The 24,999-nt window shown below is 44.6% G+C and overlaps 1 protein-coding gene across 1 annotated transcript in view; it reads right to left on the bottom strand.

Moving 5' to 3' along the window:
• KIF15 (kinesin family member 15) overlaps positions 1-24,999 on the bottom strand; it is a 417,226-nt gene that overhangs the window by 40,557 nt on the left and 351,670 nt on the right. The window contains exon 31 of the mRNA XM_053714345.1: positions 17,639-17,723. Coding sequence (XP_053570320.1) covers positions 17,639-17,723 — 85 coding nt within the window. The remainder of the gene's footprint in view (positions 1-17,638; positions 17,724-24,999) is intronic.

The raw sequence follows: 24,999 nt of genomic DNA, 5'->3' as shown, positions 1-24,999 counted from the left end.
CACAGATTTTAGTGTTTCATTTTCACAAGAATAAATGCGGCTCAGAACAAATGATCCAAATGCCCATGCCTACTGTGTACCAAGAATTCTGAAAAATAGCAGTTCAGAGTATAAAGGATTTATACGCTATAAATGCATTAAACACACCTGTGTTTTAATATGTACAAAACTGTGCAATAGAACTTTCTTAAAGTAATAGTTTAGAATCTCATTATATGGTATGTATGTGTTTTATCTATCTGGTTCATAATGGGTCTTTATTTCCTACACTTAGGGGAATGTAGTCCTTTAAACTTTTACAGTCATATATCTGTATTTGCCTGTTAAATATTTTTAACTGTAATAGATCTATGAAAACTCCTGTAACTAGTATAGAAAAAAAAATGGCAGTTCACGTGGAATAACAGATATTTTGGAATTAGAAAACAAAATTTATGATAACCTGATATATTTCTTTCTTTACTGGCATGGAGAGTGCATGAATCCATTCTAATTACTAGTGGGAATTCAACTCCTGGCCAGCAAGAGGAGGCAAAGAACACCCCAGCAGAGCTGTTAAGTGTTACTCCCATTACCCATAATCCCCAGTCATTCGGCCGAAAGGAATATGGAAAACATAAATTATGCTTACCTGATAATTTCCTTTCCATCTGTATGAGGAGAGTCCACGGCTTCATTGCTTACTTGTGGGAAACACAGAACCTGGGCACCAGGAGAAAACAGACACCCTAGCCAAAGGCTTAAAATACCTCCCTCACTCCCCTCATCCCCCAGTCATTCTGCCAAAGGAACAAGGAACAGTAGGAGAAATATCAGGGTATAAATTGTTCCAGAAGAACAAAATATTTTGGTCCCCCCCAAAAGAGAAAAAGGACCGGGGCCGTGGACTCTCCTCTCACAGATGGAAAAGAAATTATCAGGTAAACATAATTTATGTTTTCCATCTTAATATGAGGAGAGTCCACGGCTTCATTTCTTACTTGTGGGAAACATATACCCAAGCTCTAGAGGACACAATGAAAATGGGAGGGTAAAAAAGCGGTGGATCCTATTCTGAGGGCACCACAGCCTGCATAACCTTTCTCCCAAAAGTTGCTTTTGCCGAACCAAAAACATAAAATTTGTAAAACTTTGATAAGTATGTACGGAGGACCAAGTAGCCGCCCTACAAATCTGCTCCATAGAAGCCTCGTTCTTGAAGGCCCAAGATGAAGCCACACCTCTAGTTGAATGAGCCGTAATCCTCTGAGGAGTCTTATGTCCTGCTGTTTAATATACTAAGCGAATAATGCTCCTCAACCAAAAAGATAGGAAAGTGGAAGAAGCCTTCTGCCCTTTCCAGAGTGGACAAAAAACAATGCCGAAGTCTACCTAAAATCCTTTGTGGTCTGAAGATAGAAGTTCAAAGCACGAACCACATCCAGATTATGAAGTAATCATTCCTTCAAAGAAGAAGGATTAGGACACAAGGAAGGGACCACAATCTCCTGATTGATGTTGCGATCAGACACAACCATGGGAAGAAAACCCAACCCAGTGCGAAGGACAGCCATGTCAGCATGAAAAACTAGGTAAGGAGGCTCACATTGCAAGGTCGCCATCTCAGAGACTGTGCGTGGTGAGGCAATAGCCAGTAGAAAAAGAGCCTTCCAAGACAGTAACTTTATGTCAAGTGAATGCATGGGCTCAAACTGAGCCCTCTGCAAGACCTTAAGAACCAGATATAAACTCCAAGGAGGAGCGGAATTTCTAAACACAGGCCCGACTATAGACAGAGCCTGAACAAAAGACTGTATATCAGGAAGCTCAGCGAGCCTTTTGTGTAATGATACAGATAGAGCCAAAATCTGTCCCTTTAAGGAACTAGCGGCAAGTCCCTTCTCCAAACCGTCTTGGAGAAAGGAAAGAATCCTGGACACCCTGACCTTATGCCAGGGGAGTGCACGCTCTTCACACCAGAATAAGTAGGTCCTCCACACCTTATGATAGATGCGACAAGTGACCGGCTTTCTAGCTTGAGAGTATCAATCACTCTCTCAGAAAAACCTCTCTTGGCTAGGACTAAGCGTACAATCTCCACGCAGTCAGCCTCAGAGAATCTAGATTCTGGTTAACAAAGGGACCCTGTTCCAGCAGATCTCTGCGACAAGGTAACCTCCATGGAGGAGATGAGGACATCCCCACCAGATCCGCAAACCACATCCTCCGCGGCCACGATGGAGCAATTAGGATCGCCGAAGCTTGCTCCTGCTTGATGTGGGCCACTACCTGAGGTAGAAGTGGTAATGGTGGAAAAAATGTAAACTAGTTTGAACCTCCAAGGCACTACTAATGAATCTATCAGCTCTGCCTGTGGATCCCTGACCCTGCGACCCGTATCTGGGTAGCTTGGAATTGAGTCGGGATGCCATGAGATCTATCTCCGGCGTCCCCCATCTGTAGCAAATCTCCGCAAACACCTCAGGAGGGAGAGACCATTCCCCCGGATGAAAGAATTGTCTGCTGAGGAAATTCGCTTCCCAGTTGTCCACACCCGGAATGAGGATTGCTCACAAAGAGCAGTTGTGAGCCTCCGCCCAATCCGTGATACTTCCCTCATTGCTAGGGAGCTCCTCGTACCCTCCTGATGGTTGATGTAAGTCACAGAGGTAATGTTTCTGATTGGAATCTGATAGACTGGGACTAACCCAGAAGAGGCCAAGCCTTCAGAGCGTTGAAAATCGCTCAAAGTTCCAAGATGTTGATTAGGAGAAGAGAATCCTCTCGAGTCCACCGGCCCTGTGCCATCCTGGCACCCCTAACGGCTCCCTATCCTGAGAGACTCCGTAGTCAAAATCTCCCAGGATGGTCTCAAGAAGGATGTCCCTTGGGACAGCGGATCTGGACAAAGCCACCAAGAGAGCGATTCTCTCGACCGGTTGTCCAGAGAAATCTGTTGAGACAGTTCGGAGGGGTTGCCGTTCCATTGCCTCAGCATACACAGTTGAAGAGGTCTGAGGTGGAACCTGTCGAACGGAATGATATCTATGCTGGACACCATGAGCCCAATTACCTCCATACACCGGGCCACAGATGGCCTTGAGGAGGTCTGGAGGGCAAGACAATTGGAAGTCATTTTGCAACGTCTCTGGTCTGTAAGAAATATCCTCATGGATATGGAATCTATTATCGTGCCCAGGAATTCCACCCTGGTACTGGGCACCAGAGAACTCTTTCCTAAGTTTATCTTCCATCAATGAGATTGAAGAAGAGCAGCTCTGGAATGGTCCTCTGCCAGCTAGCAGGACGGAGCCTGGACCAGGATGTCGTCTAAGTATGGCAATACTGCAATGCCTCTGGACCTCGCCAACGCGAGCAGAGCCCCCAGAACCTTCGTAAAGACTCTTGGAGCAGTAGCCAGACCAAAAGGTAGAGCCACAAACTGGAAGTGCTGATCCAGAAAGGCGAATCTTAAGAACTTGAAGTGATCCTTGTGTATTGGCACATGTAGATAAGCATCTTTCAAGTCTATAATAGTCATGAACTGTCCCTCTTGAACTAAGGGCAGAATAGACGTCATTGTCTCCATCTCAAACGATGGGACTGACAAACTTGTTTAGGCACTTTAGGTCTAAAATCGGGCGAAACGTACCCTCCTTCTTTGGGACCACAAAAAGGTTTGAGTAGTACCCTAGACCTCTCTCTGATAGAGGTACTGGTACAATTACTCCCAGGGAGGAGAGATCCCTCACATGCCATAGAAAAGCTTCTTGCTTTTCTGGTCTTGAAGATAGGTTTGATAAGAGGAATCTGCCCCTGTGCGGATGAGATTTGAAACCTATCCTGTAACCCTGAGTGATGACCTCTAGAACCCAAGGGTCTTGCATGTCCTCCGACCAAGCCTCCACAAAGAAAGATAGTCTGCCCCCAACACCGGATCGAGGGCCGCCCCTTCATGCCGACTTTGTTTAGGCGGGCTTCTTGTTCTGCTTGGATTTATTCCAAGATTGAGATGGTTTCCAAGTTCCCTTGGACTGATCAGGCTTTGCGGAGGGCTGCTGGCATCATGATTTATCTCAACGAAAGGGACAAAAATTAGGACCTTGTCCTTTAGGTTTATTCTTCTTATCCTGTGGTAGAAAGGCACCCTTGCCCCCAGTGACCGTGGATATGATAGAGTCCAGGCCTGGACCGAAAAGAATCTTCCCCTTAAATGGAAGGGAAAGCAATCTTGATTTTGAAGTCATGTCCGCAGACCAAGACTTCAGCCAGAGAGCCCTACGGACTAGAACAGAAAAACCTGATGTTTTGGCATTCAGGCGAATAATCTGCATGTTTGCATCACAGATGAAAGAATAAGCTACCCTCAAAGCCTTAATTCTCTCCTGGATCTCGTTGAGAGGAGTTTCCACCTCAATCATCTCCGATAGAGAGTCGCACCAATAGGTAGCGGGCTACCGCAGCGACTGCCGCTGCAGGCTGAAACAAGTACCCCGAGTGCTGAAACATTTTTCTTAATAGAGTTTCTAGCTTCTTATCCATGGGCTACTTAAACGACAAACTATCCTGAAGCGGGATAGTGGTGCGCTTAGCAAACGTGGAGATAGCTCCATTCACCTTAGGGACAGACCCCCACAACTCTAATTGAGAGTCTGGAACGGAAAATTTCTTAAAAAAAAAAAAAAAGGGGAAAAAGAAGTTCCAAGCCTCTCCCATTCATTCTTAATAATATTTGCCATCTTTACGGGAACCGGGAAAGTCTGTGGCACCACCCTGTCCTCATTAACCTTATCAAGCTTAGGAATAGAAGGTTCCTCGGATAATTTAGGTTCCGGAACCTAACGTAGCCAACACTTCCTTTAACAGAAAGTATAAGTGCTTGATCCTAAATCTAAAGTCTGGTTCCCCCGCAGCCGGAGGTTTAGAGGCAGCAGATTCCGACCCAGAAAGAGCCTCCTCTGAGCTTTCAGAGGCGTCTTCATCAGCGGATAATCTAGTATCAGATAAATCCAACAAATTGGTAGATGACCCCTGGGAAGGATAGCAATATTTGACCTTGCGCTTAGCAGGGCGAGGTAAAGCATTGAAGGCCGCAGACACTGTAGTTTGTAACTGTTCAGAAAAGTCTGGCCCCTCCCGAAGGAGGATTCGCAGTGCAAAGGGAGGCTGCATGTGTAGTAGGAGATGATTGCAGGGAACGCACCTCAGGGGACGGAGACCCCTCAGAGGTGGACGGCTCAGTGGTACTAAACAACTTGTCATTTTAGATATAATTACCTTATCGAGGAATGTGGAACATAATTGAACAGGCGGGTATACCGTAGCCTCCTCACAATAAAAACAGGTATTGGATTTAGGAAAAGAGGGAGTACCATATAACGCATCAGAGTCCTCCATAGTTTGTGCTTTGAAGATGGACAATAGAACAAGATAAATGGCACCTATATACACAATGGCCGGGGTACTCACCACCCAGGCCCCACAGAGAAACCGCTTCTCCTGTAAACCGCACGGTCAGAAAAAAGGAAGTCAAGTTAATGAGATCACACCCGGTCAGATGGAGTGCCATGCAGGACCGCCCCTGCTCCAGCCAAAAATAACAAGCCACGCAGATATCTCAAAAACAAAAGTAAAACCTAAATGTTCCACATCTGCCTGAGCCTCATCTCACACATATTGCAGCATATAAACACAATAAAGCAAGTTATGTATAAATCCCCTATGTTCAATAACCTCCTCCTTATTAACCCTTGATTACATACAGATAAAGGAGTCACACTGTGACCCTGTTTTGTTTCGTAATCATGAGAGAAAATGAAAACAATCTTACCGGAATCTCTGCCGTGGAACAGACAGACAGCCTCTCAAGTTTAACAGTCTTGTAGCATCGCACCAGACATGGACTTAAGTGATAGAAGGAGGCAGTGAAGCTCGTCAACACTGATTGCTTAGGAGCTGTTAATGAGTCTGGATGGTTTCGCAGAAACACTCTCCCTTCATCTCCAGAGCCTTACTGAGAGGCTGGCAAGACTACTTAAAACTCCAGTCCCGTACCGAAGTGTACTACCTTATCTATTTATTGGGTTCTTGTAAAGTGCGGCTATTCACCCGTAAGGGTCTCAAGCTGCTGAGGGTTGCAGTTCACTCGAAGAGCCAGGTCTTGAGGTCCTTTCTGAACTTAGTTAGGGCGGTAGCTTGTCTTAGGTGCAGCGGGAGGGTGTTCCAAGTCTTGGCTGCCAGGTCAGAGAAGGATCTGCCTCCCGCTGTGGTTTTCTTGATGCGGGGGATGACTGCGAGGGCTTGGTCGGCCGATTGAAGTTGTCTGGCAGGGGTGTAGAAGGTAACGCGGTGGTTCAAGTATTCGGGACCGATGTTGTGGAGGGCCTTGAATGCGTGGGTGAGAAGCTTGAAGGTTATTCTTTTGTTGATGGGGAGCCAGTGCAGGTCCCGCAGGTGTTTGGTGATGTGGCATTGACGAGGGATGTCAAGGATTAGTCTGGCCGAGGCGTTCTGGATGCGCTGTAGTCTCTTTTGGAGCTTGATGGTGGTGCCGGCGTAGAGTGCATTACCATAGTCCAGTCGGCTGCTGACAAGGGCATGAGTGACAGTCTTCCTGGTCTCGGTTGGGATCCATTTGAAGATCTTTCGCAGCAGGTGAAGTGTGTTGAAGCATGCAGAAGAGAGAGCGTTGATTTGCCGGTCCATGGAAAGCGATGAGTCCAGGATGATGCCTAGATTTTGTGCATGGTCGGTGGGGGTTGGAGGGTGTCCGAGGGCTGTGGGCCACCAGGAGTGCAGCGGATGTGGTGGGACCGAGGAGGAGGTGGTCTTGTCTGCGTTCAGCTTTAGGCAGTTGTAGCTCATCCGGGTGGCAACTGCTGTCAGCCCTTCGTGGACGTTTCTCTTGGCGGTGGTGGGGTCACTGGTGAGTGAGATGATTAGCTGGGCGTCGTCGGCGTAGGAGACAATGTTGAGGTTGTGTCATCGGGCGATGGCGGCGAGAGGGGCCATGTAGATGTTGAATAGGGTGGGGCTCAGCGAAGAGCCTTGGGGTACACCGCAGCTGATTTCTGTGGGCTTGGAGGTGAAGGGTGGGAGTCTAACTTTCTGGGTTCTGCCGGTGAGGAAGGAGGTGATCCATTCCAGGGCTTTGTTACGTATGCCGGCATTGTGTAGTCTGTTGCGAAGGGAGACAGTGTCGAATGCTGCTGAGAGGTCTAGGAGAATGAGGGCGGCGGTCTCTCCTCGGTCGAGTAGGGCGAGGATGTAATCTGTGGCGGTGAGGAGGGCGGTCTCGGTGCTGTGGTTGCTTCTGAAACCGGATTGGGTGGGGTCCAGGGTGTGGTTGGCTTCGATGTAGTCAACGAGTTGCGCATTGATGGACTTCGATGACTTTGGCCGCAAAGGGGAGCAAAGAGATTGGGCGGTAGTTCTTCGGATCATTGGGGTCAGCCGTGGGTTTTTTCAGTAGGGGTTTTAATTCTGCGTGCTTCCAATCATCCAGGAAGGTGCCGGTTTCGATGGAGCAGTTGATGGTGCTGCACAGCTCGGGGGCGATGGTGTTACCCGCTTTGTTGAAAATGTGATGCTGGCATGGGTCTGAGGGTGCTCCGGAGTGGATCGATCTCATGATTCTGATGGTATCCTCTGTGGTGAGGGGGCTCCAGATGGTCCGTGGGGGGTAGGCGGTGGTGTATTTGGGTGAGGTATCGGTGGGAAGGCGGTGTTGGTTGAGTACTGGGACGAGAAGCTGTCATAGATGTCGACGATCTTGCGAGGTTATCGCAGAGGTCCTGGGAGGGCGGGATGTCGTTGGTGTCGCTGTTGGGATTGGAGAATTCCTTGATGACTGTGAATAGCTCCTTGCTGTTGTGGACGTTGGCATTGATTCTATCTTGGATGGCTGTCTTCTTGGTGGTTTTGATGAGGTGGTGGTGGGTAGTGATGGCTTCTTTGTAGGCTGTTTTATTTGAGGGGGTCTTGCTACCCTCCATAAGAGACTACTCTTAATCTTCCGACACTTCTCTGCCATCCTCCTGTGATGAAAGGCAAAGAATGACTGGGGGATGAGGGGAGTGGGGGAGGTATTTAAAGGGACAGTATACACTAATTTTCATATAACTGCATGTAATAGACACTACTATAAAGAATAAGATGCACAGATACTGATATAAAAATCAAGTATAAAACTGTTTAAAAACTTACTTAGAAGCTCTCAGTTTAGCTCTGTTGAAAAGGTAGCTGGAAAGCCCACTGCAAGAGGGAAATAAGACACTCACCCTCCCCCTTCTTTTGCATATGAAAAGACCCTTTACACAAACTGGAGCAAGCTGGAGAAGGTAGCTGACGGTATTCTCATAAAACTTTGGGGCTTGGTTAGGAGTCTGAAAATCAGAGCAATGTTATTTAAAAATAAGCAAAACTATACATTTTTTTAAAAAAAATAAAACTTTATGGACTATATAAATAGATCATCTACGAAACATTTATGCAAAGAAAAAATGAGTGTATAATGTCCCTTTAAGCCTTTGGCTGGGGTGTCTTTGCCTCCTCCTGGTGACCAGGTTCTGTATTTCCAACAAGGAATGAAGCCATGGACTCTCCTCATATTAAGATGGAAAGAGAAGATAAGGGTATAGAGGTGCTTGAGGTTTATATATATATATATATATATATATATATATATATATATATATATATATATATATATATATAAAAAGCCGTCTTAAATTAAATTAAGGGCGGGTCGTGGACTCTCCATGCCAGGAAAGAAAGAAATGTATCAGGTAAGCATAAAATTTGTTTTCCTTCCAATGGCATGGAGATCCACGAATCCATTCCAATTACTAGTGGGAACCAATACCCAAGCTAGAGGACACAGAATGGAAAGGTGGGAAAACAAGACAGGCGGACTTAAACGGAAGGCATCACCGCTTGAAGAACTTTCCTCCCAAAGGAAGCCTCAGCCGAGGCAAAAATGTCAAATTTGGAAAAGGCATGCAATGAGGACCAAGTGGCTGCCTCGCAGGTTTGTTCCACAGAAGCTTCCTTTTTTAAGGCCCAGGAAGAAGAGACAACCCTAGTGGAATGAGACGCAATTTCATAGGAGGCTGTTGTCCAGCTGTCTCGTAAGCTAACCTAATAACACTTCTCAACAAGAGAGAAAAAGTAGAACTGGCCTTCTGACGGCCTTCTGGCTCTTACGTTTACCAGAGAAAACAACGAACAGGGCAGTAGATTATCCAAAATCTTTAGTTGCTTGTAGATAAAATATTAGAGCATGCGCAACATCCATGTTATGCAACAGGCATTCCTTCTGAGAAGGATTATGAGCTTTCTCCAGTACCTCCTGAAGAAAAAAGACAAAATGCGAGGGCTCCTCACCCGACTCCAGGAGAAACCCTTTCTATTTGCACCAATAAAAAGGTAATTACGCAATACCTTATGGTAAATTTTGCGAGCCTGAAGCATGGTATCAATGACCTCAGAAAACCCCGGCTTAGCCAAGACTAGGCGTTCAATCTCCAAGCAGTCCGCTTCAGAAAATCTAGATTTTGGTGGAGGATGGGACCCTGAACTAGAAGGTCATTCCTCAAACGTAACTTCCAAGGGGGAAGAGATGACATTGTCACCAGATCTGAGAACCAGATTCTGCAAGGCCAGGCAGGGGAGATTAGAAACACCAAAGCACTTTCCTGTTTGATACAAGCTATTACTCATGGAAGAAGGGCAAAATGGGGAAACAGGTACACCAGAGCGCTGCCTGTGGGTCTTCTTGATCTGACCCGTACCTTGGAAGCTTGGCATTTAGACGAGATGCCATCAAATCAAACTCAAGGAGTCCCCATTTGAGGGTTATTATTGAAAAAAACTTCTGGATGAAGAGCCCACTCCCCTGGATGAAAAGTCTGCCTGCTCAGAAAATCCACTTCCCTTTTGTCTAGGATGTGGATGGCAGAAAGGAGACAATTATAAGACTCAGCCCATCAACGAATGTGAGTCATAGCTTCATAGCTAATGAGCCCCGAGTTCCTCCCTGGTGGTTGATATACGCCACCCAGGTGATGTTGTCCGATTGGAATCTGATAAACTGGATCGAACTTTCTTGAGGCCAAGCTGTTAGAGCATTGAAGAATGCACTCAACTCTAAGATGTTTATTGGGAGAGAAGACTCCTCTTGAGTCCAAAGGCCTTTAAAGAACCTTAAACTGCTCCCCAGCCTGACAGGCTGGCATCTGTGGTCACAATCTCCCAAAATGGCCTCAAGAAGCATGTTTCCTAGGACAGATGGACCTGGAAGATCCACCAGGATAGAGAGTCTCTCGCCCGTGTGTCCAAGACTATCTACTGAGGTCTAAGTGGTCTCCATTCCATTGTCTGAGCATGCATAACTGTAGCGGTCTCAGATGGAAATGAGCAAAAGGTATAATGTCCATGGAAGCAACCATCAGACCAATTACTTCCATACACAGAGCCACTGAAGGACGGATGGAGGACTAAAGAGAAAGAACAGAAGCAAGAAGTTTTGATTTTCTAACCTCAGTCATGAAAACTGTAATGGACATTGAGTCTATGACCATCCCCAAAAAGCATACCCTGGTGTTTGGCACCAGGGAACGGTTTGTCATATTTACTTTCCACCCATGGGAATGTAGAATAGCCAACAGAGAGTCTGTGTGAGATTTTGCTAAATGAAAAGATGGCGCCTGAACCAAGATATCATCCAGGTACAGAGCCACCGCAATTCCCTGAGATCTGACCTCCGCCAAAAGGGCTCCTAGAACCTTTGAAAAGATTTGGCGAGCCGTGGCAAGACCAAAGGGAAGGGCAACAAATTGAAAATGTTTGTCTAGAAAAGCAAATCGAATGAATGGTGATGTTCCGTGGAAAACAGAATTTATGTTTACCTGATAAATTTCTTTCTCCTACGGTGTATCCGGTCCACGGCTTCATCCTTACTTGTGGGATATTCTCTTCCCCTACAGGAAGTGGCAAAGAGAGCACACAGCAGAGCTGTCCATATAGCTCCCCTCAGGCTCCGCCCCCCCAGTCATTCGACCGACGGTTAGGAGAAAAAGGAGAACCACAAGGTGCAGTGGTGACTGTAGTTTACAAAAAATAAATTTAAACCTGACCAAAATGCCAGGACGGGCCGTGGACCGGATACACCGTAGGAGAAAGAAATTTATCAGGTAAACATAAATTCTGTTTTCTCCTACATTGGTGTATCCGGTCCACGGCTTCATCCTTACTTGTGGGAACCAATACCAAAGCTTTAGGACACAGATGAAGGGAGGGAACAAGTCAGGTAACCTAAACGGAAGGCACCACTGCTTGCAAAACCTCTCTCCCAAAAATAGCCTCCGAAGAAGCAAAAGTAATGAATTTGTACAATTTGGCAAACGCATGCAGTGAAGACCAAGTCGCTGCCTTACAAATCTGTTCAACAGAAGCCTCATTCTTGGAAGCCCATGTGGAAGCCACAGCTCTAGTAGAGTGAGCTGTAATTCGTTCAGGAGGCTGCCTTCCAGCAGTCTCAAAAGCCAACCGGATGATGCTTTTCAGCCAGAAAGACAGAGAGGTCGCAGTCGCCTTTTGACTTCTCCTCTTGCCAGAATAGACGACAAACAAGGACGATGTTTGTCTGAAGCCTTTAGTTGCTTTTAGATAAAACTTTAAAGCACTTTATAGTATCCTTGGAATCCTAATCTTACTCCATGAGTAACCCTTTGATTCGCACCAGCAAGATATTTCCGCCATATCTTATGGTAAATTTTCCTGGTGACAGGCTTTCTAGCCTGGATCAGAGTATCTATAACTGATACCGAAACGCCACGTTTAGCTAGAATCAAGCGTTCAATCTCCAAGCAGTCAGTTGCAGAGAAACTAGGTTTGGATGTTCGAATCGACCTTGAATTAGAAGGTCCTGCCTCAAAGGCAGCTTCCATGGTGGAACCGATGACATATTCACCAGGTCTGCATACGCAGGAGCTATTAGAATTACTGAAGCTTTCTCCTGCTTGATACTGGCTACTAGCCGGGGGAGAAGGGGAAACGGTGGAAAGACATAAGCTAGATTGAAAGACCAAGGCGCTACTAAGGTATCTACCAATGTCGCCTTGGGATCCCTGGACCTGGACCCGTAACGTGTAACTTTGAAGTTCTGACGTGACGCCATCAGATCCAGATCTGTAATGCCCCATAGCTGGGTCAGCTGAGCAAAAAAACCTCCGGGTGGAGTTCCCACTCCCCCGGATGGAAAGTCTGAAGACTCAGATAATCCGCTTCCCAGTTGTCCACTCCTGGGATGTTAATTGCTGATAGATGGCAGGAGTGATCCTCTGCCCATTTGATGATCTTGGATACCTCCCTCATCGCCAGGGAACTCTTTGTTCCCCCCTGATGATTGATGTACGCAACAGTCGTCAAGTTGTCCGACTGAAAACTGATTAATTTGGCCTCCGCTAGTTGAGGCCATGCCTGGAGCACATTGAATATCGCTCTGAATTCCAAAATGTTTATCGGGAGAAGAAATTCTTCCCGAGACCATAGACCCTGAACCTTCAGGGACTTCCAGACCGCGCCCCAGCCTAAAAGGCTGGCGTCGGTCGTGACAATGATCCACTCCGGTCTTCGGAAAATCATTCCCTGAGAAAGGTGATCCTGAGACAACCACCAGAGGAGTGAGTCTCTGGTTTGCTGGTCCATCTGAATCTGGGGAGAAAAATCTGCATAATCCCCATTTCATTGTTTGAGCATGCACAGTTGCAATGGTCTTAAATGAATTTGAGCAAAAGGAACCACGTCCATTGCCGCAACCATTAGTCCTGTTACCTCCATGCACTGAGCTATGGAGGGTTGAGGAATGGATTGAAGAACTCGACAAGTGTTCAAAAGTTTTAGTTTCCTGACCTCTGTCAGAAAGATTTTCATTTCTACCGAGTCTATTATTGTTCCCAGGAAGGGAACACTTGTGAACGGGGACAGAGAACTTTTTTCTATGTTCACCTTCCACCCGTGAGACCTTAGAAAGGCTAGAACAATGTCCGTATGAGCCCTTGCTTTGTGAAAAGACGACGCCTGTATTAAATGTCGTCTAGTTAAGGTGCTACTGCAATGCCCCTTGGCCTTAGCACCGCTAGAAGGGACCCTAGCACCTTTGTGAAAATTCTCGGAGCAGTGGCCAATCCGAAGGGAAGAGCCACGAACTGGTAATCCGAATGGTTTCCATTTGGAATGATGGAACTCTGAGTAATTGGTCTAGAATCTTTAAATCCAGAATTGGCCTGAAAGTTCCTTCCTTTTTGGGAACTACAAACAGGTTTGAGTAAAATCCCAGTCCTTGTTCTGCTGTTGGAACTGGGTTTATCACTCCCATTTTTAAAAGGTACTCTACGCAATGTAAGAATGCCTGTCTCTCTATCTGGTCTAAAGATAAGCGAGACAAGTGGAACCTTCCCCTTGGAGGAAGGTCCTTGAATTCTAGAACATACCCCTGAGAGACAATTTCTAGTGCCCAGGGGTCCGGAACATCTCTTGCCCAGGCCTGAGCAAAGAGAGAAAATCTGCCCCCTACTAGATCCGGATCGGGGGCTACCCCTTCATGCTGTCTTTGTAGCAGCAGCAGGTTTTTTGGCCTGTTTACCCTTGTTCCAGTCTTGCAATGGTTTCCATGCTGGTTTGGGCTGGGGTGCGTTACCCTCTTGCCTAGTGGCTGTAGAGGTAGAAGCCGGTCCGTTCCTGAAATTGCGAAAGGAACGAAAATTAGACTTATTTTTAACTTTGAAAGGTCTATCCTGTGGAAGGGCATGGCCTTTTCCCCCAGTGATATCTGAAATAATTTCTTTCAACTCTGGCCCGAATAGGGTCTTACCTTGAAAGGAATATTAAACAATTTTGTTTTGGACGACACATCCGCCGACCACGATTTTAGTCAAAGCGCTCTACGCGCCACTATTGCGAAACCAGAATTTTTCGCCGCTAATTTAGCTAACTGAAAAGCGGCATCTGTAATGAAAGAATTAGCCAACTTCAGGGCGTGAATTCTATCCATGACTTCATCCTAAGAAGTCTCCTTCTGGAGCGAGTTTTCTAATTCCTCAAACCAAAAAGCAGCTGCAGTGGTTACAGGAATAATGCAAGAAATTGGTTGAAGAAGAAAACCTTGTTGAACAAAAATTTTCTTAAATAAACCTAATTTTTTATCCATAGGATCTTTGAAAGCGCCACTGTCTTCTATTGGTATAGTTGAGCGCTTAGCTAGCTTTGAAACTGCCCCCTCTACCTTAGGGACCGTCTGCCACGCGTCCCTTCTGGGGTCAACAATGGGGAACATATTCTTAAATATAGGAGGGGGAACAAAAGGTGCACCTGGTTTCTCCGACTCCTTATTCACTATATCCGCCACCCTCTTAGGTATCGGAAACGCATCAGTGTGTACTGGGACCTCTAAGAATTTATCCATTTTACACAATTTTTCTGGGACCACCAAAGAGTCACAATCATCAAGAGTAGCCAGGACCTCCTATGGTATCAGGCTCTGCCTGCTGAGAAACGTTTCCTGTGTCAGAAATTTCTCCCTCAGACAGGCCCTCCCTCACCGCCAAGTCAGATTGATGTGAGGGCACTACAGATAAATTATCCTCTGCGTCTACTTGCTCATTTTCTGTATTTAAAACTGAGTAATCACGCTTCCTAGGAAAGCTGGCAGTTTGGATAAAAATGCTGCGATAGAATTATCCATTACTGCTGCTAACTGTTGCATAGTAATCGCAATTGGTGCGCTAGATGTACGGGGCATCGCCTGCGCGGGCATAGCTGGTGTTGACACAGAAGGAGAGGAAAGCAAGCTATTTTCACTACCTTCAGCTAAAGAATCATCTTGGGCTATATTTTTAAGTGTGATTGTACTGTCCTTAAGCTGTTTGGACGCTATGGCACACTTCACACATAAATTTAATGGGGGAACCACCTTGGCCTTTGGACATAGAGAACATAGGCTATCTGAAGACTCAGACATGTTTAACAGACTTAAACAGAACTATAATGCAATAAAAATGATTTTTGACAAAAACGTTACTGTCTCTTTAAATAATAAAAAAGCACACTTTTTTACTGAAATATCAAAAAACCATGAAATAAACATCCGATTTTAATGAAATTTTCACCACAGAGTCTTAATGCTTTGAAAAGATTGCACAAATTTTCAGATCAATTAACCCCTTAATGCCCAAACCAGAGCTAATAACAGTTATTAACCAGTTAACACACTACAGTACTAGCCACAGCTTTCACTGTAGCCTTTTACCTTCATTAGGGATTATTTTAGCAGGAAATAAGCCTCCCTGGAGTCTTTTATGATGCCTCTTGACTCCCCACATGAAGCTGCATGGATTGCCTAGGAAAAAACAACCGCACAATTTAGGCCTAAAATTAGGCCTCCTCCCTCTTCATTCTAGAGTGGAGGGGCCTTTCTGACTAGATTTAGGTGTCCAAATAAGTGCCAGGCCGAAATTAAACCCCAAAAGTGTTTTAAAGTCTGAAAAAAACACCTTATTTATAGTGAAAACATGCTAAAAAGCAATCGATTTAGCCCACAATAGTGTCAACCAGCATAGAGCCCTTAATATAAGCCATAATTTTATACAGAGTCTAAGAAAAATGGCTTACCTATCCCAGAGGGGATTGCTGACAGTCTTCTAGCATTACTAGGTCTTGTTAGAAAAATGACTGATCATACCTGAAGCAGTTAAGCCTGCAAACTGTTCCCCCCAACTGATGTTCTCTGGTTTCAACAGTCCTTCGTGGGAACAGCAAAGAATTTTAGTTACTGGTGCTAAAATCATACTCCTCTCAACAGAAATCTTCATCACTTTCTGCTGTAGAGTAAATAGTACAAACCGGCACTATTTTAAAATAACAAACTCTTGATAGAAGAAATAAAAAACTACAACTAACACCACATACTCTTTACCACCCCCGTGGAGATGCTACTTGTTCAGAGCGGCAAAGAGAATGACTGGGGGGGCGGAGCCTGAGGGGAGCTATATGGACAGCTCTGCTGTGTGCTCTCTTTGCCACTTCCTGTAGGGGAAGAGAATATCCCACAAGTAAGGATGAAGCCGTGGACCGGATACACCAATGTAGGAGAAATAGGAACATGAAGGTAAGCGTCCTTCAGGTCTACAAAAGTCATAAATTAATCCTCCTGTATCAAAGGGAGAATGGAACCTATAGTTTCCATTTTGAAGGATGAAACCTTGAGAAATTTGTTGACACTTGAGGTCCAATAAGGGTTGAAAAGTTCCCTCTTTCTTGGGAACCACAAAAAGGTTTGAATAGAATCCATGACCCTGTTCCACCAGAGGAACTGGGACAATCACTCCCAGGGAAGGTAGATCCTTGATGCAGTTTAAAAAGTCCTCTCTGCATCGGCTTCTGACAGGGATCCTGGAACCTCAGCTGTGGGCAGACAAGGTCAGACAGATCCATACGACATCTGACAGAGACCTGGAGAATAAGAAAAACAGAGTAACCAACCCTGGTTTTCTATATAGGAGTAGTACAAATGTTGGAAGGTAAGCAAGGACTACCTCGCCGTCTTCCAACTGCTAACAGCCACCATTACTTTTACTAAAGAGAATTACATGGACACAGCTTGACCCCAACCCTTGCTTGCAGGGAAAAGTACATATTAAAAGATTAAATATTTTCAGACACCATCTTTGCACATCCTTTCGATGTTCAAGGCAAAGAATGATTGGGAATTATGGGTAATGGGAGTGACACTCAACAGCTCTGCTGGGGTGTTCTTTGCCACCTCCTGCTGGTCAGGAGTTTAATTCTCAATAGTAATTAGAGTGGATTTGTGGACTCTCCATTCCATTGGAAAGAAATGAGGCTAACTAATCAGTATATATATTGTATTATACACACACAAACATTTGCATACACATCTATATATACATACGTGTATGTGTGTTTGTTATATATACATACACTCATCCCGCTCATCTACACACACAGCTAGAAATTTCACAAGTCTCGGATGAGTAATTAAAGGGACGGTCAAGTCCAAAAAAAGAAAAAAAGCTTTCATGTTTTAAATAGGGCATGTCATTTTAAAAAACTTTCCAATTTACTTTTATCACCAATTTGGCTTTGTTCTCTTGGTTTTCTTAGTTAAAAGCTAAACCTAGGAAGGCTCATATGATAATTTCTAAGCCCTTGAAGGCCGCCTCCAATAACATGCTTTTGTATTTGCGTTTCACAGGGGAGAGCTAGTTCAGGTAAAACATATAGATAACATTGTGATCACGCCCGTGGATTGTGGCAGACACTGCACTAATTGGCTAAAATGAAAGTTGATAACATATAAAATGTCATGTGATCAGGGTGCTGTCAGAATACGCTTAGATACAAGGTAATTAGGCTTTTTCCTATCTTTAACTAGTGACTGTTTCCCCAGACTAATAAATAATAATAAAAGTAAAATGAATTATTTTGAGGGGCTTATATTTCTTATATAATAAAGTACATTCAAGGAAAAACACATAGCTATATAATAAAAGTGTATAAAGTTGATTGTTTGGGAAATTTGAGGATATGAGTGAAGTGTGATGTAGTTCGCTATAGAAAGTCTCCCCCCCCCACAAAATACCTTCTCCACTTTTTCCATTCTTTCAGAAACCTCCTTCTCTATTTCCTTCTTGAGCTCTTGCATATCTGATGGTTTCTGTTCATTGCTAAAAGAGAAATACAATCATAGCATTAACAAGTGCAAACAAGGAAAGGATAAACATGCATAGGTTACATTATTATTAGATCAGACAAGTCTGTGCCCTAGCTGGGCAGATAGGTTTGGCATTGAGCTGTCCACAAAATCCTGCTGGGAGATTTGATAGAAAATAAGTGTGAATTTTTAAAAAGGGACAGTAAATATCATTGAAATTTTAAATAAAATGTTTAGTTATGCATAATGAAACCACTTTATTGTGCCCTTTTTATGTGTAATTCTGCTCTGAACAGTGTGGAATTTCTTATTCTCAGAGCTAAAATGCACCCTGAATATCTACTGACACTAACATTGCTACATATATTTCCCTAATTGACTTTAACTGATAAGAACTGCAAAAAGAACCTGGCCATCAGGAGGAGGCAAAGACACCCCAGCTAAAGGCTTAAATACCTCCCCCACTTCCCTCATCCCCCAGTCATTCTGCCAAGGAACAATAGAAGAAATACCACCTCAAAACTTCAGAACTCAGAGACTGATCAAACAGAAAATTACGAGTAGCAAACTCAGAAAATAAACATCTGAGTCCAGTAACAGCTGCCATCCGTAGGAAGACACGGAGAAAACACTATCCGTAAGAAAGGAGCGGCCGAACAAAATAGACTGCCCAACCTCCAAGACAGAGGACACTTTCCAGCCCGCCAAGCCTACTCACAGATCTCAAAGGGGGAGAGGCACAGAACCTCTAAAAAAACAGAAGGTCCACTGTCACCTCCAAGACCTGAGGATGAACAGATCTCCGATCCTACACCGAGCCGGATTAGCCCAAGCAACGGCAGATCTGAAAGCAAGGGAACCAAAAGGAACCCCAAGACCTGCCCCCAAAAGGGCGGAAGAATGGACACAGCCACTTCAACCTAAAGACAATTAAGCAGACGTTAGACCCAAGGAGATCTAGCAATGCTACCCGACTAAGTCCCAATGCGGAGCCAGCAGCTCCCCAGATGGAAAGGAACAACTCAAAGAGCAGACCAATCCCCGAACCAGATAAACATCTGTTCCAACCTCCCGAACACAGGAGAGGCCCCTAAAAAAGGAACCACACCTCCGTAAGGAGGACAACGAGCCCCCGGAAGAGGAGAGCGTCGATAAACACCTGCCCATAAGACAGGAAGTTGTAGGAATAATCGAGAGGACACAAGGCCACGTCACTGACGAACACGGAGGAACCCCTTAAAACACCATCATGCTAGCACACATACCAGGCGCAAAAGTCACAGCTGAGCAACCGCAAACCTTCCTTTTGCTAGGCAGGAAAGCCCACCATCAGGTCATGTTAGTTGGCTGTCCCAAGGGAACCATATCGTCCAGCACAAGACAAGCCCCAAGGAGACCCGGCTCTCAGTAAATCTGGCCAAGTTGTAAAACAGAACAGCCAGAACAAGGGCTAAGCCCAAGTACCCCAGAAACTGGAGCCCCCAGGCCAGTCCTAGGATCATAAAGGTCCTGTAACATCCCACAGCGGGATCCACAAAGAGAAAACGCTGAGTAAAACCCTCGACAACCGGAAGATCAGGACAAGAAGCCCGGGCCCCACAAATGTTTAGATTAAACAATCTTCCAGGAACATAAATCCCTCGTCTGATATAAAAAAACAGACCTCCCATAAAAAATCCAGAATAACACGGATAACAAGAGCAAGAAGCCGTTGCAAGTCCCGACTTAAAAGGAAGAGACCACCCCTTGCAGGAGCCCAACACTCCAAAGAGCCAGGGCCATAAAAGGACACTAGAGCTAACAGGCGTCCAAGCAACATTAACATGATTGTGCTTGAAAAGTGTGGCTAATCCCCCTAAGGGACACAAGGCGCTGCTCATTTTATTAACCTAAAAAAAAAGGAGGAAAGGCTGAGTAGACCTCGCCGAGAATAGCAACATCAAGCCTCCACATCAACTCAGATTCGAAGTCAGAGGACAGTAAAACATGGGTTCGGATGCCACCTGGATGGCAATACCTGACCCATATGAGTGGAAAACCACTAAGACCTCTTCTATCCCAAGAAAGAGATGCAGAGCATTCCCAACACCGGGGAAGGACCCCTAACCGGAGCCCAAAAAGACCTCACTGTCTAATGTCCCGAAAAAAGAACAACCAACTCCCGAAGTGAATTCAAGTCCCCCGAAGGTGACCCATCCACAAGGAGAAACGGACAAATCCAAGAGGTCTCAATAAAAAAGAAAACCACTAAAGGAACAAGTCCAAAAAGAACAATTTCCTAAAGCAACACCGCCCCAACCGGCGGAAAAGAGGCGCTAAACCCTCTAATTTTCTCACCACATGGGAAGGAATACTCCAGGTTCTGAGGGTATCGGAAGCAACAGAGAGTGACACAGCAAAATTCACTGAACCAGTCACCAGAGAGACTGCTATTTAGGACCGAGAGCCGCATGGACCCGCAAGTCCTCTTGAGAATGCTTAGCTGCAACTTGTAAAACAAATAACAAGAAACATAATAACGTTAAAGGGACAGTCTAGGCCAAAATAAACTTTCATGATTCAGATAGAGCATGTAATTTTAAACAATTTTTCAATTTACTTTTATCACCAATTTTGCTTTGTTCTCTTGGTATTCTTAGTTGAAAGCTTAACCTAGGAGGTTAATATGCTAATTTCTTAGACCTTGAAGCCCACCTCTTTCAGATTGCATTTTAACAGTTTTTCACCACTAGAGGGTGTTAGTTCACGTATTTCATATAGATAACACTGTGCTCGTGCACGAGAAGTTATCTGGGAGCAGGCACTGATTGGCTAGACTGCAAGTCTGTCAAAAGAACTGAAAAAAGGGGCATTTTGCAGAGACTTAGATACAAGATAATCACAGAGGTTAAAAGTATATTATTATAAATGTGTTAGTTATGCAAAACTGGGAAATGGGTAATAAAGGGATTATCTATCTTTTAAAACAATAAAAATTCTGGTGTAGACTGTCCCTTTAAGAGCACTCGGCACCCTAACCTGACCAGCAAGGCGCCACGTGTCTGATTAAGAGATGAAACAGAAGATCTGAACCCAAGCAGGACCAGCCTGCAGCAGGGTCAAAATTGCCAAGCTGGCTAAATCCGCCCTCAGAGAGGGAGGAAGTAAAAACAGACAAACATGGGACTAACATGTCCCAAACAACTTCCTAGAAGCAAACAGTGAGTATCGATCCCAAAGTTAGTTCCCGCAGGAAACATAGTATGAAAAATAAAATTCATCCTAACCGGATAGAATAAAATAACAGGCAAGCCGAGGGTTAACGCCCAAGAAGAACAGAAAGAGCTGCAGTACCAGCCTAACGGAAACCGTGTTCTTCCAAGAAAACTGGGAAGGATCTTGATAACAAGACTTAAGGAGATTACGTCATCCCCCCATGTCTAACGAGGTGAGCCATTCTAAGGAGGAGACTGATGAGTCCCATAACCGAGAAGGATAGAGTCCCCAAACAGCTCAAAAACGTGTCTAAGTAGAACATGAAGGCGAGCCAGCCTGTAACGAAAGGCACAACACTCAGGAACAGTTACACCCGCAGGGAACTGTACATGCCCTCCTGTGGCAATCGGGAACGAACACAATCGCAAATAAACCACTGGACTTTGTAGACACGCAATCGCCAAAAGTATGTAAAAGCAAAAACGTGCCACAACCTCTGTCAATCCACCCTCCGAGGAGGAAAAAAACATAACATGGGTTACCCGCATGATGTGTAGTAGTAGGGAGTGGTAGGGAACTCGCCTCCCGGAGGACAGGCCCCCCCCCGAGGCGGATGGCTCAGCAGTCCCTTGAATCCCCGAGCAACAAGGCGCTCTAGAACGGCCTAAAGAACATTAACTGACCTGAGTCAATGGGGCCAATTCGCATTTGTCACAGGACAAAGAATCTGAATCAGGAAGTTGAACAATCTCAATATCAGCATCCTCCATAACTGTATAAAGGATACAAAAAAATTGACTAAATATAAAACAATTTAAACGGCACGTTGTCAGGATATCTGTGAGTGTTATGAAATAATATATATGTATGTATATTTTATCTACACATAGATATATGATAAGACCAAGAACTCATTTTATTTGTGAAACGGTTTGTAAAACAACCCCCATCCCTATGAGGGCGCTATGCTCACCCACATCTCACAATGGGGAGTCAAACAGTCTTCCTGCAAGTGGCACTCCATTGAACAAGCCTCGTTACCTTTCTTGCTAAACTTGCAGGATTTAATTTGGACTCCACCGCACCACGGGAGGAAACTCCAACTCCTAAATCCCATTATCCGGGAATGCCTACACTTCTGGGATAGGATTCGACATTGTGACCATGTCGCCCCTCATCCGTCACCCATTACCTCCCTATCGGGACTGTTGTCGGGTCTGCAGGACACTCACCCTTTGAAATGGGCCCAGATGGGAGTCAACACGGTCTCTGATCTTTGGCTTTCCTCTCCAAAGGTTTGTTTCCGACCTATTTCTCAGCTGGACACAGAACGGGTCATCCCACAATACTTGGAGTTTGAATACCATAGGATTAAAAGTTTCCTCTCCAGTTGGGGCTTCAAACCGTCGTCGTCTCGCCCCTTAACCCAATGGGAATCCACATGGATCCAGGGAGATAGGCTCATTAGACCTCTCTCCCGTCACTATAACCTTCTGGGTCTTGCCTCGCAATCGGGTAAGGCAACCCACCTTTTGAAGTGGGAATCCCTGCTTGGCAAGACTTTTACAGGCGACATATGGGGGCGTACCTTGGAACGCACCCAGAAAGCCATTCACTGTACAACTTTATTTGAGACATATTACAAACTGCTGGCTCACTGGTACTATGTCCCTGTGAGACTAGCAAAAATCTTCCCCTCTGCATCTCCTCACTGCTGGAGAGGATGCGGTCAGAGAGGTGACTCTTTGCATATATGGTGGGAATGCCCCAAACTTCACCCCATTTGGACCAGATGCTTCCGGGTGCTTTCCAGTCTAGGTATATCCCTAGGTAGTACGCCAACAGTAGCTCTACTTCATATCGGGGTGCATGCCCTGCCTAAGCACCATGCATATATATGTATATACCTCTTTATGTCCATAAAACATTTAATTGCCTGTGACTGGAAGAAAGAATCCCCCCCCCACTTGGTCTAGGGTTTGCTCCTTTATGGCCTACCTTTACACCATGGAGAAAGATATTTTCTATAAACTGGGTAATTCTGACCTCTTTGAGTTGACCTGGACAGACTGGAAAGACTCCTTTGACACAATCTGGAAGCCTAATGTGTTGACCTCTAGTACCTAGACATCACAGACTGCTAGCTCAGACATGTGACAGGTTTATCTTACCAATAATAACTATTTTCACCTGATACTCTCCCCCCCCCTTCCTTCCTTTTCTATACCCTCTCTTGGATTAGAATACTTTGGGGCAATAGAGTCCCCTTCCATTAAGTAACAAGTATCTTAAGCATTTTTTATTATCTATTAATCTGGATATTACTTTTGTTGTATGGGGTTGCCCTAACCACTGTAGAAATATGATGTAATGGAGGCAGGTTTATCCCCCTCCCTCTTTTTGATAACCCCTTGACTTGTACCTTTGTTTTATCTTCAATAAAGTTTTTTTTTTTTTTTTCCATTTCAAAAAAACAACCCCCATCTTGGTCTGAAACACAGACTTGTAGAACAAAATAAATAGACAGGAATTCTAAAATGAACAAGCATTGAAATCTCTAAATTGATTTAGCTTTGAAGCTCATAACTCCACATGAGGTCATAACAGGGACGTGATAATCAACCAAGCCAACATACATCATGGGATGTTTGGAGACGACATTCTGTACATAGTCAGATAAGCGAACACAAATTCTAGAATACAGTAATTAGCACAGACCTGTTAATTGCACCTAAACCTCGGATCCACATCTGTGCTGGCTAACAGAGACACATGTCTTGCATTGTAACACTCAAATTCATTTTAAATTACAACTTGTGTTTAAATTTCAAGTAAAATATACCTCAGTATTGTATAAAAATGTATACTTCCATGGATCTGAGAAATGCATTTCAGATTTGTAATAAATTATATAAATAACTACATTAGTATATATAAATGCTTACGTTATTTCACAAAATGAATACATTTTTCTTTGTTTTCCAGAAATCTAGTGAACATTACAGGAAGAACTGATGTGAAGATGAGACTTCTAGTTAAGATGTGACTAGGAAATTAAATATGTGCCAGTATATCAAATAAGCTGATATACAGAATAAGTCATATAGACATATATATTTCATTGATTGATACTACTAGTCCGTCGTAAAAAACAGAATTTATGCTTACCTGATAAATTACTTTCTCTTGCGGTGTATCCAGTCCACGGATTCATCCTTTACTTGTGGGATATTCTCATTCCCTACAGGAAGTGGCAAAGAGAGCACACAGCAGAGCTGTCCATATAGCTCCCCCTCTAGCTCCACCCCCCAGTCATTCGACCAAAGGTTAGGAAGAAAAAGGAGAAACTATAGGATGCAGTGGTGACTGTAGTTTAAACAAAAAAATTTAACCTGACTTAAATGCCAGGGCGGGCCGTGGACTGGATACACCGCAAGAGAAAGTAATTTATCAGGTAAGCATAAATTCTGTTTTCTCTTGCAAGTTGTATCCAGTCCACGGATTCATCCTTTACTTGTGGGATACCAATACCAAAGCTTTAGGACACGGATGAAGGGAGGGAACAAGACAGGTACCTTAAACGGAAGGCACCACTGCTTGCAAAACCTTTCTCCCAAAAATAGCCTCCGCAGAAGCAAAAAGTATCGAATTTGTAAAATTTGGCAAAAGTATGCAGTGAAGACCAAGTCGCTGCCTTACAAATCTGTTCAACAGAAGCCTCATTTTTGAAAGCCCATGTGGAAGCCACTTCTCTGGTAGAATGAGCAGTAATTCTTTCAGGAGGCTGCTGGCCAGCAGTCTCATAGGCCAAACGGATGATGCTTTTCAGCCAAAAGGAAAGAGAGGTAGCAGTCGCTTTCTGACCTCTCCTCTTACCAGAATAGATAAGAAAACCAGGCTTGGAACGCAAAACTACCTTATCTGCGTGGACACCACCAGGTAAGGTGAATCACACTGTAAGGCAGATAATTCTGAAACTCTTCGAGCAGAAGAGATAGCTACCAAAAACAAAACTTTCCAAGATAACAACTTAATGTCTATGGAATGTAAAGGTTCAAACGGAACCCCTTGAAGAACTGAAAGAACTAGATTCA

Source organism: Bombina bombina, chromosome 5, assembly GCF_027579735.1.
Source record: "Bombina bombina isolate aBomBom1 chromosome 5, aBomBom1.pri, whole genome shotgun sequence".
NCBI classification, from domain to species: Eukaryota; Metazoa; Chordata; class Amphibia; order Anura; family Bombinatoridae; genus Bombina; species Bombina bombina.
The sequence above is the reverse complement of the archived record's forward strand: the minus strand, read 5'-3'. Positions and strand labels throughout refer to the sequence as shown.